At 37.3% G+C, this 17,569-nt stretch overlaps 1 protein-coding gene across 1 annotated transcript in view; it reads left to right on the top strand.

The window, feature by feature from the left end:
* The window catches only part of SMC1B (structural maintenance of chromosomes 1B), an 84,727-nt gene that overhangs the window by 3,822 nt on the left and 63,336 nt on the right, over positions 1–17,569 (top strand). Inside the window, exons 2-3 of the mRNA XM_059937143.1 lie at positions 14,171–14,359; positions 17,396–17,508. Coding sequence (XP_059793126.1) covers positions 14,171–14,359; positions 17,396–17,508 — 302 coding nt within the window. The remainder of the gene's footprint in view (positions 1–14,170; positions 14,360–17,395; positions 17,509–17,569) is intronic.

Below are 17,569 nucleotides of genomic sequence, written 5' to 3'. Positions count from 1 at the left end.
CCTATTTCTAGTAGCCATCTAAAACAATATAATCAGGAAGAGTAGTTAATTTCCTCTCCCCCACCACTACCAAACAACAAACCTGTTCGTTCTTAGGTCTTTACCAGCTCAGTAAAGGGCACAATTTACTCATTTATTCAGACAGAAAGCCAGAGTAATTCTTTTTTTTTTTTAAATTATTTATTTATTTATTTATGGCTGTGTTGGGTCTTCGTTTCTGTGCAAGGGCTTTCTCCAGTTGTGGCAAGTGGGGGCCACTCTTCATCGCAGTGCGCGGGCCTCTCACTATCGCGGCCTCTCTTGTTGCGGAGCACAGGCTCCAGACGCGCAGGCTCAGCAATTGTGGCTCACGGGCCCAGTTGCTCCGCGGCATGTGGGATCTTCCCAGACCAGGGCTCGAACCAGTGTCCCCTGCATTGGCAGGCAGATTCTCAACCACTGTGCCACCAGGGAAGCCCCAGAGTAATTCTTGATTCCTCCTTTTACCTTCTACACCCCACTTTCCTCATCCAGTCGTCTATAAATCCTAATGACTCTACCTCTGAAATGCATCCTGAATCCAATTGTTTCTTGCCACTCTTCACTATTACAGTTGAAGCTGCTAGAGCTCTCATTTGGACTATCGCTATAATCTCCTAACAGGTCCTTCTGCTTCCTTTTTTGTCTCTGTGCAGTGCATTCTCACTGCACTTGGAGTAAAATCCATATTTCTTACCATGATCCACAAAGCCCTTTATAACCTGACCCGTGTATGTTTCTCTTCTCAAATATTCTCTTCCTCCACATTTACTGTTCTCTGGTCAGAATTGCTTTTTTAGCTTTCCTTACACAGGCCAAGCTCATTGCTATTTCTGGGTTTTAGCATTTTCTGTTCCTTGGACTTAGAATGCCTTTCTCACAGGGTTTCATATGGCTGCTACCTTAATAAATTCTCCATCATCCTTGATAAATTCTCCCTGTCACAGCCAATACATTACCCATCATTCCAATCCTGCCTCCTTAATAACCTTGTCCTCTTCCCTCTGTTGCCACTGCTATCACTTTATTTCACACTCTCATCATTTCTTCCTTGGATTAATGCAGTCACCTTTTAGCTAAGTTCCCAACCTCTGGTCTTACCCTACTTTAATCCATGTGGCACACTGCTGCCACAGTAATCTTCATTTGTTCCTACAAGAAAGAAGATTCATTTTATTTTTTTGAGGAGAAGGCATTTGACAAAATTCAATATCCATTTCCATCAATAGTTTTTTCCAGATGGGGTGATTTTTCAGGTGATTTTTAAAATACTTTTTTGTTTTCCAAAACCCTACAATGAATGGTTTACTGTTATAATCAGGAAAAAAATGTTAGTTTAAAAAACCATTTTAGATAATCCAGAATGGCAGCTGAATTCTTAAAAATAATATTTTATTATCACAAAAGCACTATATATGAATTGTAAAAAATTAGAAAATAAACGAGTAAAAAAGTAAAAACGTATTCCCACAATCCAGAGAGTACTATTGTAATACCTTAGGACATGTCCATGTAGATCTTTTTCCGTGCAAACTTCTTTTTTTTTTTAATGAAAATGAGGTTATACAATACATACTGTTGTCTAACTCACTCTTTTCAGACAATTATCCTCACCTTTCTTTCTTAGTGCATTTCATCTGATGCACAGCTCAAATTCACATTTCCTCAGTTTACTCCATAGTGTTCTTTGACCAAACCATTTTCCATCCCAGAATCACGTATTGCATCTGATTGTTATATCCCTTAGATCTCTATTAATTTAGCATAGTTCTTTTTTTTATTTATAACAGACTCATTGAAAAGGTTGAAAACGTTTTTCCATAGAATGTTTAGATGTGTCTGATTGCTTCCTTATGTTGTAGTTTAGTTTGTTCCTCTATCCCCTCTATTTTTTTGAACTGGAAGATGTCTAGAAAGTTGATGGTTTCAAATTGAAGATTTTTGGCTAGACTTCATTTTAGGTGCTGTTGTGTACTTCACATTACCTTATATCACATAATATCTGGTGATGCTAAGATTGACCCCTGGATTAGGGTGGTGACAGTGATCTCTCCATTATACAGTTAGCTGTAACCTTTCTCTCTAGCCTAGTGTTCTAGTGTTACTTTGGCATTATACGAATATTCTCTATCAACCATTTACCCGAATGGTTTTAATGCCAATTAATAATCTTGCCTGAGTCAGTATTTCATTCAGGTTTGCAAAACCAGGTTTTTCTAATCCTGTCATGCTTTCTATATTCATTGGATGATATTCCCCTATTTAAAAAAAAAGTTTTACTTCATTAATTGGGGTTATTTGATTAACATAAAATGCAGTTTGCACTGTAAAATCAGAATAAATGCGTGCCCCTTTTAGTTAGTATTTTCAAAGAAAAGAGTTTTAATAGGGCAAATAGTGAAAGTGAGTTTTTCTTTTTTTGTTGTTGGTATCATTATGGACACATGGATTTTTTTTCACCTTTTATTTTATTTTTTTTTGAATTTTATTTTATTTATGTTTTTATACAGCAGGTTCTTATTAGTCATCAATTTTATACACATCAGTGTATACATGTCAACCCCAATCGCCCAGTTCATCACACCACCACCCCCACTCCCCCACCGCTTTACCCCCTTGGTGTCCATACGTTTGTTCTCTACATCTGTGTCTCAATTTCTGCCCTGCAAACCGGTTCATCTGTACCATTTTTCTAGGTTCCACATATATGCGTTAATATACGATATTTGTTTTTCTCTTTCTGACTTAATTCACTATGTATGACAGTCTCTAGATCCATCCACGTCTCAACAAGTTTCCCAATTTCGTTCCTTTTTATGGGTGAGTAATATTCCATTGTGTATCTGTACCACATCTTCTTTATCCATTCGTCTGTTAATGGCCATTTAGGTTGCTTCCATGACCTGGCTGTTGTAAATAGTGCTGCAATGAACATTGGGGTGCGTGTGTCTTTTTGAATTATGGTTTTCTCTGGTTATATGCCCAGTGGTGGGATTGCTGGATCATATGGTAATTGTATTTTTAGTTTTTTAAGGAACCTCCATACTGTTCTCCATAGTGGTTGTATCAATTTACATTCCCACTAACAGTGCAAGAGGGTTCCCTTTTCTCCACACCCTCTCCAGCATTTGTTGTTTGTAGATTTTCTGATGATGCCCATTCTAACTGGTGTGAGGTGATACCTCATTGTAGTTTTGATTTGTATTTCTCTAATAATTAGTGATGTTGAGCAGCTTTTCATGTGCTTCTTGGCCATCTGTATGTCTTCGTTGGAGAAATGTCTATTTAGGTCTTCTGCCCATTTTTGGATTGGGTTGTTTGTTTTTTTAATATGGAGCTGCATGAGCTGTTTATATATTTTGGAGATTAATCCTTTGTCCGTGGATTCGTTTGCAAATATTTTCTCCCATTCTGAGGGTTGTCTTTTTGTCTTGTTTATGGTTTCCTTCACTGTGCAAAAGCTTTTAAGTTTCATTAGGTCCCATTTGTTTATTTTTGTTTTTATTTCCATTACTCTAGGAGGTGGATCAAAAAAGATCTTGCTGTGATTTATGTCAAAGAGTGTTCTTCCTATGTTTTCCTCTAAGAGTTTTATAGTGTCTGGTCTTATATTTAGGTCTCTAATCCCTTTTTTAAAAAAATTAATTAATTAATTTTTTTGGCTCTGTTGGGTCTTCGTTTCTGTGAGAGGGCTTTCTCTAGTTGCGGCAAGCGGGGGCCACTCTTCATCGCGGTGTGCGGACCTCTCACTGTCGCAGCCTCTCGTTGCAGAGCACAGGCTCCAGACGCACAGGCTCAGTAGTTGTGGCTCATGGGCCCAGTTGCTCCGCGGCATGTGGGATCTTCCCAGACCAGGGCTCGAACCCGTGTCCCCTGCATTGGCAGGCAGATTCTCAACCACTGCGCCACCAGGGAAGCCCTCTAATCCCTTTTGAGTTTATTTTTGTGTATGGTGTTAGGGAGTGTTCTAATTTCATTCTTTTACATGTAGCTGTCCAGTTTTCCCAGCACCACTTATTGAAGGGACTGTCTTTTCTCCATTGTATATCCTTGCCTCCTTTGTCACAGATTAGTTGACCATAGGTGCGTGGGTTTATCTCTGGGCTTTCTATCTTGTTCCATTGATCTATGTTTCTGTTTTTGTGCCAGTACCATACTGTCTTGATTACTATAGCTTTGTATAGTATAGTTTGAAGTCAGGGAGTCTGATTCCTCCAGCTCCGTTTTTTTTCCCCTCAAGACTGCTTTGGCTATTCGGGGTCTTTTGTGTCTCCATACAAATTTTAAGATTTTTTTGTTCTAGTTCCGTAAAAAATGCCATTGGTAATTTGATAGGGATTGCATTGAATCTGTAGATTGCTTTGGGTAGTATAGTCATTTTCACAATATTGATTCTTCCAATCCAAGAACATAGTATATCTCTCCATCTGTTGGTATCATCTTTAATTTCTTTCATCAGTGTCTTATAGTTTTCTGTGTACAGGTCTTTTGTCTCCCTAGGTAGGTTTATTCGTAGGTATTTTATTCTTTTTGTTGCAATGGTAAATGGGAGTGTTTCCTTAATTTCTCTTTCAGATTTTTCATCATTAGTGTATAGGGATGCAAGAGATTTCTGTGCATTACTTTTGTATCCTGCAACTTTACCAAATTCATTGATTAGCTCTAGTAGTTTTCTGGTGGCATCTTTAGGATTCTCTATGTATAGTATCATGTCATCTGCAAACAGTGACAGTTTTACTTCTTCTTTTCCAATTTGTATTCCTTTTATTTCTTTTTCTTCTCTGATTGCTGTGGCTAGGAGTTCCAAAACTATATTGAATAATAGTGGTGAGACTAGACATCCTTGTCTTCTTCCTGATCTTAGAGGAAATGCTTTCAGTTTTTCACCATTGAGAATGACGTTTGCTGTGGGTTTGTGGTATATGGCCTTTATTATGTTGAGGTAGGTTCCCTCTCTGCCCACTTTCTGGAGAGTTTTTATCATAAATGGGTGTTGAATTTTGTCAAAAGCTTTTTCTGCATCTATTGAGATGATCATATGGTTTTTATTCTTCAATTTGTTAATATGGTGTATCACATTGATTGATTTGCGTATATTAAAGAATCCTTGCATCCCTGGGATAAATCCCACTTGATCATGGTGGATGATCCTTTTAATGTGCTGTTGGATTCTGTTTGCTAGTATTTTGTTGAGGATTTTTGCATCTATATTCATCAGTGATATTGGTCTGTAATTTTCTTTTTTTGTAGTATCTTTGTCTGGTTTAGGTATCAGGGTGATGGTGGCCTCATAGAATGAGTTTGGGAGTGTTCCTTCCTCTGCAATTTTTTGGAAGAGTTTGAGAAGGATGGGTGTTAGCTCTTCTCTAAATGTTTGATAGAATTCACCTGTGAAGCCATCTGGTCCTGGACTTTTGTTTGTTGGAAGATTTTTAATCACAGTTTCAATTTCATTACTTGTGATTGGTCTGTTCATATTTTCTGTTTCTTCCTGGTTCAGTCTTGGAAGGTTATACCTTTCTAAGAATTTGTCCATTTCTTCCAGGTTGTCCATTTTATTGGCATAGAGTTGCTTGTAGTAGTCTCTTAGGATGCTTTGTATTTCTGTGGTGTCTGTTGTAACTTCTCCTTTTTCATTTCTGATTTTATTGATTTGAGTCCTCTCCCTCTTTTTCTTGATGAGTCTGTCTAATGGTTTATCAGTTTTGTTTATCTTCTCAAAGAACCAGCTTTTAGTTTCATTCGTCTTTGCTATTGTTTTCTTTGTTTCCATTTCATTTATTTCTGCTCTGATCTTTATGATTTCTTTCCTTCTGCTAACTTTGGGTTTTGTTTGTTCTTCTTTCTCTGGTTCCTTTAGGTGTAAGGTTAGATTGTTTATTTGAGATTTTTCTTGTTTCTTTAGGTAGGCTTGTATAGCTATAAACTTCCCTCTTAGAACTGCTTTTGCTGCATCCCATAGATTTTGAATCGTCATGTTTTCATTGTCATTTGTCTCTAGGTATTTTTTGATTTCCTCTTTGATTTCTTCAGTGATCTCTTGGTTATTTAGTAACGTATTGTTTAGCCTCCATGTGTTTGTGTTTTTTATGTTTTTTTCCCTGTAATTCATTTCTAATCTCATAGCGTTGTGGTCAGAAAAGATGCTTGGTATGATTTCAGTTTTCTTAAATTTACTGAGGCTTGATTTGTGACCCAAGATTTGATCTATCCTGGAGAATGTTCTGTGCGCATTTGAGAAGAAAGTGTAATCTGCTGTTTTTGGATGGAATGTGCTATAAATATCAATTAAATCTATCTGGTCTATTGTGTCATTTAAAACTTCTGTTTCCTTATTTATTTTCATTTTGGATGATCTGTCCATTGGTGTAAGTGAGGTTTTAAAGTCCCCTACTATTATTGTGTTGCTGTCGATTTCCTCTTTTATAGCTGTTAGCAGTTGCCTTATGTTTTGAGGTGCTCCTATGTTGGGTGCATATATATTTATAATTGTTATATCTTCTTCTTGGATTGATCCCTTGATCATTATGTAGTGTCCTTCCTTGTCTCTTGTAACATTCTTTATTTTAAAGTCTATTTTATCTGATATGAATATTGCTACTCCAGCTTTCTTTTGATTTCCATTTGCATGGAATATCTTTTTCCATCCCCTCACTTTCAGTCTGTATGTGTCCCTAGGTCTGAAATGGGTCTCTTGTAGACAGCATATATATGGGTCTTGTTTTTGTATCCATTCAGCAAGCCTGTGTCTTTTGGTTGGAGCGTTTAATCCATTCACGTTTAAGGTAATTATCGATATGTATGTTCCTATGACCATTTTCTTAATTGTTTTGGGTTTGTTTTTGTAGGTCCTTTTCTTCTCTTGTGTTTCCCACTTAGAGAAGTTCCTTTAGCATTTGTTGTAGAGCTGGTTTGGTGGTGCTGAATTCTCTTAGCTTTTGCTTGTCTGTAAAGCTTTTGATTTCTCCATCGAATCTGAATGAGATCCTTGCCGGGTAGAGTAATCTTGGTTGTAGGTTCTTCCCTTTCATCACTTTCAGTATATCATGCCGCTCCCTTCCGGCTTATAGAGTTTCTGCTGAGAAATCAGCTGTTAACCTTATGGGAGTTCCCTTGTATGTTATTTGTCGTATTTCCCTTGCTGCTTTCAGTAATTTTTCTTTGTCTTTAATTTTTGCTATAATTTTTGCCAATTTGATTACTATGTGTCTCAGCATGTTTCTCCTTGGGTTTATCCTGCCTGGGACTCTCTGTGCTTCCTGGACTTGGGTGGCTATTTCCTTTCCCATGTTAGGGAAGTTTTCGACTATAATCTCTTCAAATATTTTCTCTGGTCCTTTCTCTCTCTCTTCTCCTTCTGGGACCCTACAGTGCGAATGTTGTTGCGTTTAATGTTGTCCCAGAGGTCTCTTAGGCTGTCTTCATTTCTTTTCATTCTTTTTTCTTTATTCTGTTCCGCAGCACTGAATTCCACCATTCTGTCTTCCAGGTCACTTATCCGTTCTTCTGCCTCAGTTATTCTGCTATTGATTCCTTCTAGTGTAGTTTTCGTTTCAGTTATTGTATTGTTCACCTCTGTTTGTTTGTTCTTTAATTCTTCTAGGTCTTTGTTAAACATTTCTTGCGTCTTCCCGATCTTTGCCTCCATTCTTTTTCCGAGGTCCTGGATCACCTTCACTATCATTATTCTGAATTCTTTTTCTGGAAGGTTGCCTATCTCCACTTCATTTAGTTGTTTTTCTGGAGTTTTATCTTGTTCCTTCATCTGGTACATAGCCCTCTGCCTTTTCATCTTGTCTATCTTTCTGTGAATGTGGTTTTTGTTCCACAGGCTGCAGAATTGTAGTTCTTCTTGCTCCTGCTGTCTTCACCTTTCTTTTAAATCCTATTATTTTTCTCTCTGGTCATCTATGCAACATCCCATTTCTGAGTCTAGAGCAGGGGTCAGCAAACTTTTTCTGAACTTGGCACAGCTTAATCAGGCATTGAAGAACTTCCCAAGTGATCCTCCCTTTCTTGCTGCCTGCTCAGCTGAAGACACTCATTTTGCTTCACAGATGTATTAGCTTCTGTCCTACTCTTGAGCAAGGAGAAGCAGAGAAAACTGAGCAGCTCACAAGGTGGATACTGTTAAAAAAGAAAAAATAAAAAGGACACCTGGATTTTCATTGGTACAGTGTGGTTTTTTTTTTTAATAAATTTATTTATTTATTTTTAGCTGTGTTGGGTCTTCATTGCTGTGCGTGGGCTTTCTCTAGTTGTGGTGAGTGGGGGCTACTGTTTGTTGTGGTGTGCAAGCTTCTCATTGTTGTGGCTTCTCTTGTTGCTGAGCATGGACTCTAGGCACGCAGGCTTCAGTAGTTGTGGCATGTGGGCTCAGTAGTTGTGGCTTGCGGGCTCTAGACCTCAGGCTCAGTAGTTGTGGCTCATGGGCTTCGTTGCTCCGCGGCATGTGGGATCTTCCCGGGCCAGGGCTTGAACCCGTGTCCTTTGCATTGGCAGGCAGATTCTTAACCACTGCGCCACCAGGGAAGCCCGGTACAGTGTGTTTTAATCCACCAAAATCATTCTTTTTGATGCTCAGATTTTCATAACTTTAATCAGTGGGAACTCCTTCAAGCTGCCTCCTGTGTCCTTTGGTCATTACCTCATTAATATTTGAAAGCTTCCTTGCTTTCTAACATAAGATGTCCCAGTTTTCAGGCTTACCTTCAGTTTTCTCTGCCTCAGACTTGGAATTAGCCACTTCTCCAATGATTTCTGCGTTTGTTTAGAAGGTAAGGTATTAAAGACTGCCATCTGGGAACTAGAATATTCAGTGCATTTGGGTAACAGTGGCTCTGGGTCATTTCAGAGGATGGGGCTAGAAAATGCGTAAAGTGCTTTTTTCAGATTTGTTCTTTTTTTTTTTAATAACAGCTTTATTGGAATGTCATTTGCATATCATAAAATTCATCCTTTTAAAGTGTACACTTCAGTGATGTTTAGTATATTCATAGAGTTGTATAACCATCATCACTATCTAATTCTAGAACATTTTCATTACCCCAAAGAGAAACCTTGTACCCATTAGTAATCATTCACCATTATCTCCTCTCCACCTAGTCCCTGGCAACCACTAATCTACTTTCTGTCGCTGTGGATTTGCCTGTTCTGGACATTTCGTATAAATGGAATCGTACAATATGTGGCCCTTTGTGTCTGGCTTTACATTCCCATTGTCAATGAATAAGGGTTCAGATTTCTCCACATCTTCACCAGCAGTTGTTTTTGTTTGTCTTGTTTCTTTTAGCCATCCTAGTTGATGCGAAGTGGTATTTCATTGTAGTTTTGATTTGCTTTTTCCTAATGACTAATATGATTTTGAACATCTTTTCATGTTACAGTAATTTTTAAAATTTGAGTTCATGCTGATATTTTGCCATTCACTTTTTTAAAATAATTAATTAATTAATTAATTAAGCTGCGTTGGGTCTTTGTTGCTGTGCACGGGCTTTCTCTAGTTGTGGCAAGCAGGGGCTACTCTTCGTTGCGGTGCGCGGGCTTCTCATTGCGGTGGCTTCTCTTGTTGCAGAGCACGGGCTCTAGGCACGAGGGCCCAGTAGTTGTGGCTTGTGGGCTCTAGAGCACAGGCTCAGTAGTTGTGGTGCACGGGCTTAGTTGCTCTGCGACACGTGGGATCTTCCCGGAGCAGGGCTTGAACCCGTGTCCCCTGCATTGGCAGGTGGATTCTTAACCACTGCACCACCAGGGAAGTCCCTCCATTCACTTTTAACTGTGTTTTCACTGTTCCTTGATTTTTGTCATTGTAAATATTTTTTCTTACTCTGAAAATCTTATTTCCTAACATGACTAATATAATTACTTATTTGCTTTAACTTAAAATATAAAGAAAACTGTCTTAAACTACCAATACCAATAACATTATAAATGATAAAGCAACTGAAGGAAATTTAAAATTCCTTTGTACTTCTTTTTGGTTCTTAGAATCGATCCCACTAAGAATGTACAGTCAGAATTCTGTGATCTGAAGTCCGTAGAAATAAATCATTTCTCAGTATGCCTATGTTACCAATTTAATATTCAGTTAAGTGTACTTGTTTGTGATTGTTTTCATTTATGGGATTTTTAAAATTTAGATTTTTTTTTTAAATCAGGAATTCATATACATACTTTAAAGGTCAAAACTCTATGGAAAAGTATACACAGAGAAATCTTGCTTCTACCCCTGCTCCCTGTATCTGTCAGGATCCCAACAGGAAACAAGTGGCACACTCAAATTAGGACAGTTTTAGGAAGATTTATTTACAAAGGGACTAATTACAAAGGTGTGGGAGGGCTGTAGAGGAATCCCAAGGAATAGAGGGATCACACAGCTAGCAGCAGTGGAGCTGCTGCCACCCCAAGGCTGAGAGAGGAAGGAACCTAGAAGGAACTTCAAAAAGCCAGTGACATTCTGTTGAAGGGCACAGCAAGTCAGAAGCCACCTTACAGAGAGGAAAATAGGGAAGTAAATACCCTGACCTCACTCTTTTCCCTTCTTCCCTCCTGCCAGGGCTCTCCATTGGCCAAATCCAACTAGAAGCTCAAAGGCATGAGAGCTTGTGGATAAAGGCAGAAGCAGTGTGAGGCAAACAGAAGGGGTCCAACTCAGTTTCTGTGTCCTGCTCTTCTTCACTTTCTATACATAACCATTAATTTCTTGATTATCCTTCAGTGTTTCTTTTTGCAAATGCTAGCAAATATGTGTGTATTGTTATTCCCAACCCTGCACTTTTTCTTTAAGTAAAAGTTCATATTTAGTTTTTTGCTATATATGCTGTTACGTAATTTTCTTTTTTCATTTCCCACTTCCTCTTCTGTTCTCTTGTTGCTGTGTAATTCTCCATTGTGTGGCTGTTACATAGTTATTTCAAGTGGTCCTTTAATTTTTGGACACCTAAGTTGTTTCCAATCTACTTCTGTTAGAAATGACTTATAATTGTATAATTGTGTGTTTGCCATTGTGTAGTTTTGCACATGTATCAGGGAGATAGATTTCCAGAAGTGGAATTGCTGGTTCAAAAGCTAAGTGAAGTTATAATTTAGTTAGCTATTGCCAAATTACCCCCCATAGTGGTTGTATCATTTTGTACTCCCAACAGTAATTTAATGAGAGGTCCTGTTTAAGAATATGTTTTCAAAATTTTGGATTTTTGCCAGTCTAGTAAGTGAGAAATGGTAGTCAAAACAGTTTTAATTTACATTTCTCTTATTATGACTGAGCTCAAGTGTCTTTTCATATGGTTAAGGGCCTTTTGTATTTCTGTTTCTCTGAATTGCCCTTTTATGTTCTTTGCCCATTTTTCTGGTGGGTTGTTGTCTCAGAAATCCTTATAAAATGTATGTGAAAACGTCACTGCTATTCCTAAAATCCTTCATGGCTTCACATAATCTTCAGCATGAAGTTTAGTTCTCTCTTATCATTTCCAACCTTGTAAGCTTTGCTCCACCTCTATATCATTAGTTACCCTTTTCTCACTGGAATGGTACCTTGCTTTCCCATTTGTACCAATGATCAAGCTATCCTCTTTTCCTGGAATGGTTATGTTTACCTTCAGCACTGCCTCCCCAAACTTCTACTTACTCTTTAAAACTTAGCCCAGAATTACCTCCTGCAGAGTCTACTCAGAGTCTCCAGTAGTTAGTGCTTCTCTTAAGTGCTTCATAGTTCTTTGTGTTAATTTTATCTTAGAACTTACTATAGTAAGTTATAATTTCCTCCTTTTAGTGGGAAGAGTATAGATTTTGGAATCAGACGCCTAACCCCAAAACATGATTTGTTTGACTTTGAGCCTCTGCTTTTTTACTTCTGAAATGCAAATTAAATACCTATCTCATAGGATTATTGCAAAGACTGAATAAAGTAATAGATGTGGAGTGTCTGGCACAAAATGGGGTCCAATAAAAATTGATCATATTTCCCACTGTAAGTACCTTAGGGGAAAATCCTACATACTGTTTCTTTTTAGCTTGAGTACTTAGGAGAATGCCTGATTAATAGGTAGGTGTTCCATAAATGTTTGTAGAATGAATGAATTTGAAGAGGCAAGAGAGTGAAGGTTGAGTCCAGCTAGGAGGTTCTTGGAAGTAAGGAGTACTTGAATAACTAGAAGGATGGTAAAGAAGGAGCAGATTGGAAGAGATATGCAGAGCTGAAATCAAAAAGGAACTTACCAGCTGTTGGTAAGAGGGCAGATGAGTGGCAAATATTGAGGTTTTGAGATGGGAGAGTGATACTGTAATTTTTATATCTTGTGAATACTTGGTTCATCTTCATCAAGTGATGATAGTCTAAAAGGTAACTCTTCCAGAGTTATTATTTTCCTGATGTTAGTTTTGAATTATTTATAGCAGAGGTTCCTGCTCTGACTATTACAAAACTTAACTTGGTTCATTAATTCGTTCATTTTTGCCAACAGGCGGTTGTTAAGCTAGGCACTTAACAAATGTTTCCTGACCATGCTATCTGAAGTTACCTCTCCCAGTTACCCTCTATTTCATCACTCAGTTTGTTTCCTCATGATACTTATAATATATAATTTTTTTTCTTTATTGTTTGACTTTCTTAATAGATTATAACATTCGTTAGACAGAGTTGTATCTCTCTTGTTCTTTTACTGTATCCTTATGACCTAGCACACAAAAGAATTAATGTAATGAATGAATTTGGATGGGGAAGTGTTTATTTTAGGCAGACTTTCAATAAGGATTGACCAAAACCAGTTTCTGTTTAATTCTGTTACTGTCAGACTTAATAATTCAGTTAATGTTCGTTTGGTCCTATATACATAACCATCTTACAATAGCTTTCAATCTGCAGATTATCAATTAACCCAGAAAAGCCATGTTTCATACCTGTTAGTTAACTGAGACTTAGTTAAATACATTTGCAGCATTTTTAACCACTTCTAGTTCTTTTTAGAAAGATCATTAACTTCTAAAACTAAGCCATATTTCCAGTGATTGGCAGTATTCTCTTGTTTATGTTTCTTTCCCTGCTTTTGGCACTAGAAATTTAAATTGCTTGTGGATATGAGGGAACGAATGTGAAGAAGAAAGAAAATTAAGTACAGATGGTAGTAGCTGAAATGACATTGCACCTTGGAAATTGTCTTAAACTATCGGCTCATGGTTGGAGAACAGTTTGCCACTTGAGTTGGGAGTCCCTAAGACTACCCCCAGTTTCAGTGATTCACTAGGAGGACTCCCAGGACTCAGCATATAGTTGTACCCAGGACTGTTACTCATAACAGCGAAAGGAAACAAAGCAAACTCAGCAAAGGGAAAAGGCACATGAGGAACTCTGAGGAAACCAGGTGCAAGGTTCCATGAATCCTCCCCCAGTGGAGTCACACAGGACAGGCTTAAGTCCTCCAGCAACAAGTTGTGACAACACATGTGAGATATTGTTTACCAAAGAACCTCATTAAAGACTCAACCCCCAGGGTTTTTACTGGGAAATGGTCACATAAGCACCTCTGCCTAGCACATACCAAAATTCCAGACTCCTAGAAAAAAAGCAAGTATTCAGCATAAATCATATTGCTTATATAAACAGTTTAGGCACAGTGAGACATTCTTATCAGAAAGTGGTGGAAACCCTCCCAGAATCCAAATCCCAATCCCACGATGCCAGCTAACCTTGTAAGCAGGACTTTCAGCGGATAGCAAGCTTGGACATGCTATGTAACTTTTCTGCACTACCAACACATACCAATCATAAATATTCTAGCAACCCTAGTCTAGCCTTTGGGAAAATCCTGGAGGTAGCCATTTTTTAAAAATATGTGACACTTAAAATTTATAAAGTGGGGATAACTGAAATTCAGAGAAGTTAAATGATTTGCCATGGTATAATACTTAATAGTGGGAGAGAGCTGGGGCTTAGATCCATGTATAGATCCTTACATTTAGATAACTTAATACTCTACCATAGCTGCATAGAAACCAGTTATCTACATAAAATTGTTCCGTCACATGCATTTTGAATATAGAAAAGACAGTACTATTTAGATATGTGTATTGGCCCTTGGTAGCCTGGTTTCTTTGGCTCTGGGCAAGGTTTTTTATCATTAAGAATAAATAACTTTTTCTCTCTTTCCTTCTCCAGGAAAATCTAATGTAATGGATGCACTTAGTTTTGTAATGGGAGAAAAAATAGCTAACTTAAGAGTGAAAAATATTCAAGAACTTATTCATGGAGCACATATTGGAAAACCTGTTTCTTCTTCTGCAACTGTAAAAATGGTATACGTGGAAGAAAGTGGAGAAGAGAAAACGTTTGCAAGGACTATCCGAGGTATTTTTTTTTTATCTTGGGTAGCAAGTAATAGAACCTGTTTGATTCTACACCGGACTTTTCTTTAAGCAGACATATTTATTCAAATTCCCCTACTGTCAAGTAGCATTTTTCTCCCTGGTTATTCGGTTAAAATGAAGGAGGGAGTCTACCTCAAAGACAGTGATGTCATAAAAGTCCTTCCTGAGGTTCTTTGTTTATGTTTATATGGTTTTCCTAGTGATAAACTAACTAAATGCATATTTTTGGTTTGTTTAGAAAGTTTTTCCTACCACCAAAAAGCAAATTGTGTGAAATATTTGACTTTGTGTTTTGTTATGATTTATTCATGAATCCCTGTATTTCCTGAGTAAACAAGATTGAGAGTTATGTATATATATATTTTCTATTTATGCTGGGAGTTTACAGAGCCTCTGTAAGTAGACGTTTCTTGGTTTTGTTTTTTGTTGTTTTCAATCTGCCACTACAACATGGTTCTAATGTTCTAATGTATAAATACTCTTATTAACTTTCCTCAACTTCAATCACAGATAATTTTAGAAATACTTATTATTATGTACATATACCTTAGTGCATAATTTAAGTATTTCACCACTTTATCACCTAGATATTTTCATTGGTTAGTTTTTCACTTTCTTGGAGTTTTTTATCAAAAGTCTCCATCTCAGTCAGAGTCCCTAGCTTACTCTATTTACTTAATAAACCATCATAAATTTATTTTTTCCCATCTTTATTGAGGTATAATTGACAAATAAAAATTGTATATGTTTAAATTGTATAACTTGATGTTTTAATATACATTGTGAAATAATCGCCACAATCAAGCTAATTAACATATGTGTCACCTCACACGGTTACTATTTTCTGTGTGTGTGTGAACACTTAAGGTCTACCCTCCTAGCAAATTTGAACTATACTATACAGTATTGTTAACCATAGTCACATTGCTATACTTAGATCTCCAGAACTTACTCATCTTGCATAAGTGAAACTTTGTACCCCTTGACCCACATCTCCCCATTTCCCCCTCCCCCAAGCCCCTGGCAACCACCATTCTACTCTCTGCTTCTATGAGTTTAACTGTTTTAGATTCCACATATAGATATCATTCAGTACTTGTCTTTCTGTATGTGGCTTATTTCACTACCATAATGTCCTCCAGGTTCATCCATGATGTCACAAATGGCAGGATTTCCTTCTTTTTTAAGGCTGAATAATATTCCTACATTTTCTGTATCCAGCCATCCACTGAAAGACATTTAGGTTGTTTCCATATCTTAGTTACTGTGAATAATGTTGCAGTGAACATAGGAGTGCAGATAACTCTTCAAGGTACAGATTTCATTTTTTTTGTATATATGCTCAGAAGTGGGATTGCTGGCTCATAAGGTAGTTCTATTTTTAATTCTCTTAGGAATCTTCATACTGTTTTCCATAGTGACTGTACCAATTTATATTCCCACCAACAATATTCAAGGGTTCCCTTTTCTTCACATCCTACCAACACTTGTCTTTTGTCTTTTTGATTCTAATAGGCGTGAGGTGATACCTCATTTTGGTTTTGATTTGCATTTTGCTGGTGATTCCTACTATTGAGCACCCTTTAATATACCTGTTTGCCATCTGTATGTCATCTTTTGAGAAATATCTATTCAGGTTCTTTGCCCGTTTTTAAATTGGGTTATTTGTTTTTTTGCTGTTGAGTTATATGAATTCCTTATTCATTTTGGATATTAACCCCTATCAGATATGTGGTTCCAGAATATTTTCTCCCATTCTGTAGGTTACCTTTTGCACTCTGTTGTTTGATTCCCTTGCTGTGTAGAAGCTTTTCAGTTTGATACAATTCCACTTGTCTATTTTTGCTTTTGTTGCTTGTGCTTTTGGTATCATATCCAAAAAAATCGTTGCCCAGAGCAATGTCAAGAAGCTTTTTCCCTATGTTTTCTTTCAGTAGTTTCATAGTTTCAGGTATTACATTTAAGTCTTTAATCCATTTTGAGTTAATTTTTGTGTATGGTGTCCATTTTGTATAAGGGTCCAATTTTATTCTTCTGCATGTGAATATCCAGTTTTCCCAACACTATTTATTGAAGAGACTGTCTTTTCCCCATTGTGTGTTCTTGGCACCTTTGTTGAAGATCAGTTAACTATAGATGCTTAGATTTCTTTCTGGACTCTCTATTCTGTTCCATTGTTCTGTATGTTTTTATGACAGTACCACACTGCTTTGATTACTGTAGCTATGTAATGTAACTTCAGATCAGGAAGTGTGATGCCTCCAGCCTTGTTCTTCTTCCCAGCTCATCTGTCTTAGTCCATTTGGGCTATTATAATAAGATACCACAGACTTCATAGCTTGTAAACTATAGAAAGTTATTTCTCGCAGTTCTGGGGACTAAAAGTGCAAGCTTAGGGTGCCAGCATGGTTGGATGAAGGCTCTCTTCTGTGCAGACTGTTCATTGTATCCTCACATGTGGATGGGACTAGGGAGCCTTGTAGGATCTTTTTATAAGGACACTAATACCATTCATGAGGGCTCCACTGTCATGACCTAATCACCTCCCAAAGGCCTCACCTTCTAACAACATGACCTTTGGGGTTAGGATTTCATCATATGAATTCAGTGGGGACACAAACATTCAGACCATTACACCATCCTATTTAAAATTGCAATGCCTCTTTCTCCTACACAGAGACTACCACACCCCCTTCCACCTCTACTTTACTCCTTAGCACTTAACACTTCCTCGCATGATAGTCATTTTACTTACATATCTCATTTTTGTCTGTCTCCATTATTAGGATATAAGCTCCTTGAGGTCAGACGTCTGTTATGTTCACCACTGTAGAGCACTCCTTGGCATGTAGTAGACACTCAATATTTGTTGACTGATTAAATGCATTTATTAACATGTATATTATTGCATAACTGGCTATTTCAGTAAGAAAAAAATTTTATTAAGCTTTCAATAGTTGTTGATATATGTCTGGTATTTATACTTCCTATAACAGCCTTTATTCTTTTATTTTAGGGGGATGCTCAGAATATTATTTTGATGATAGTCCTGTGAGTCGTTCTGCTTATATCACAGAGTTAGAAAAGATAGGCATAATAGTCAAAGCACGGAACTGTCTAGTTTTTCAGGTAAGTAGCTTGTAGTATTTTATTTTATTCATGATTTTGAAAATATATCATTATATTTTAT

Source organism: Balaenoptera ricei, chromosome 10 (genome assembly GCF_028023285.1).
Source record: "Balaenoptera ricei isolate mBalRic1 chromosome 10, mBalRic1.hap2, whole genome shotgun sequence".
In the NCBI taxonomy this organism is placed as follows: Eukaryota; Metazoa; Chordata; class Mammalia; order Artiodactyla; family Balaenopteridae; genus Balaenoptera; species Balaenoptera ricei.
Note: the sequence above shows the minus strand (reverse complement) of the source record. Positions and strands in the feature narration are given on the sequence as shown.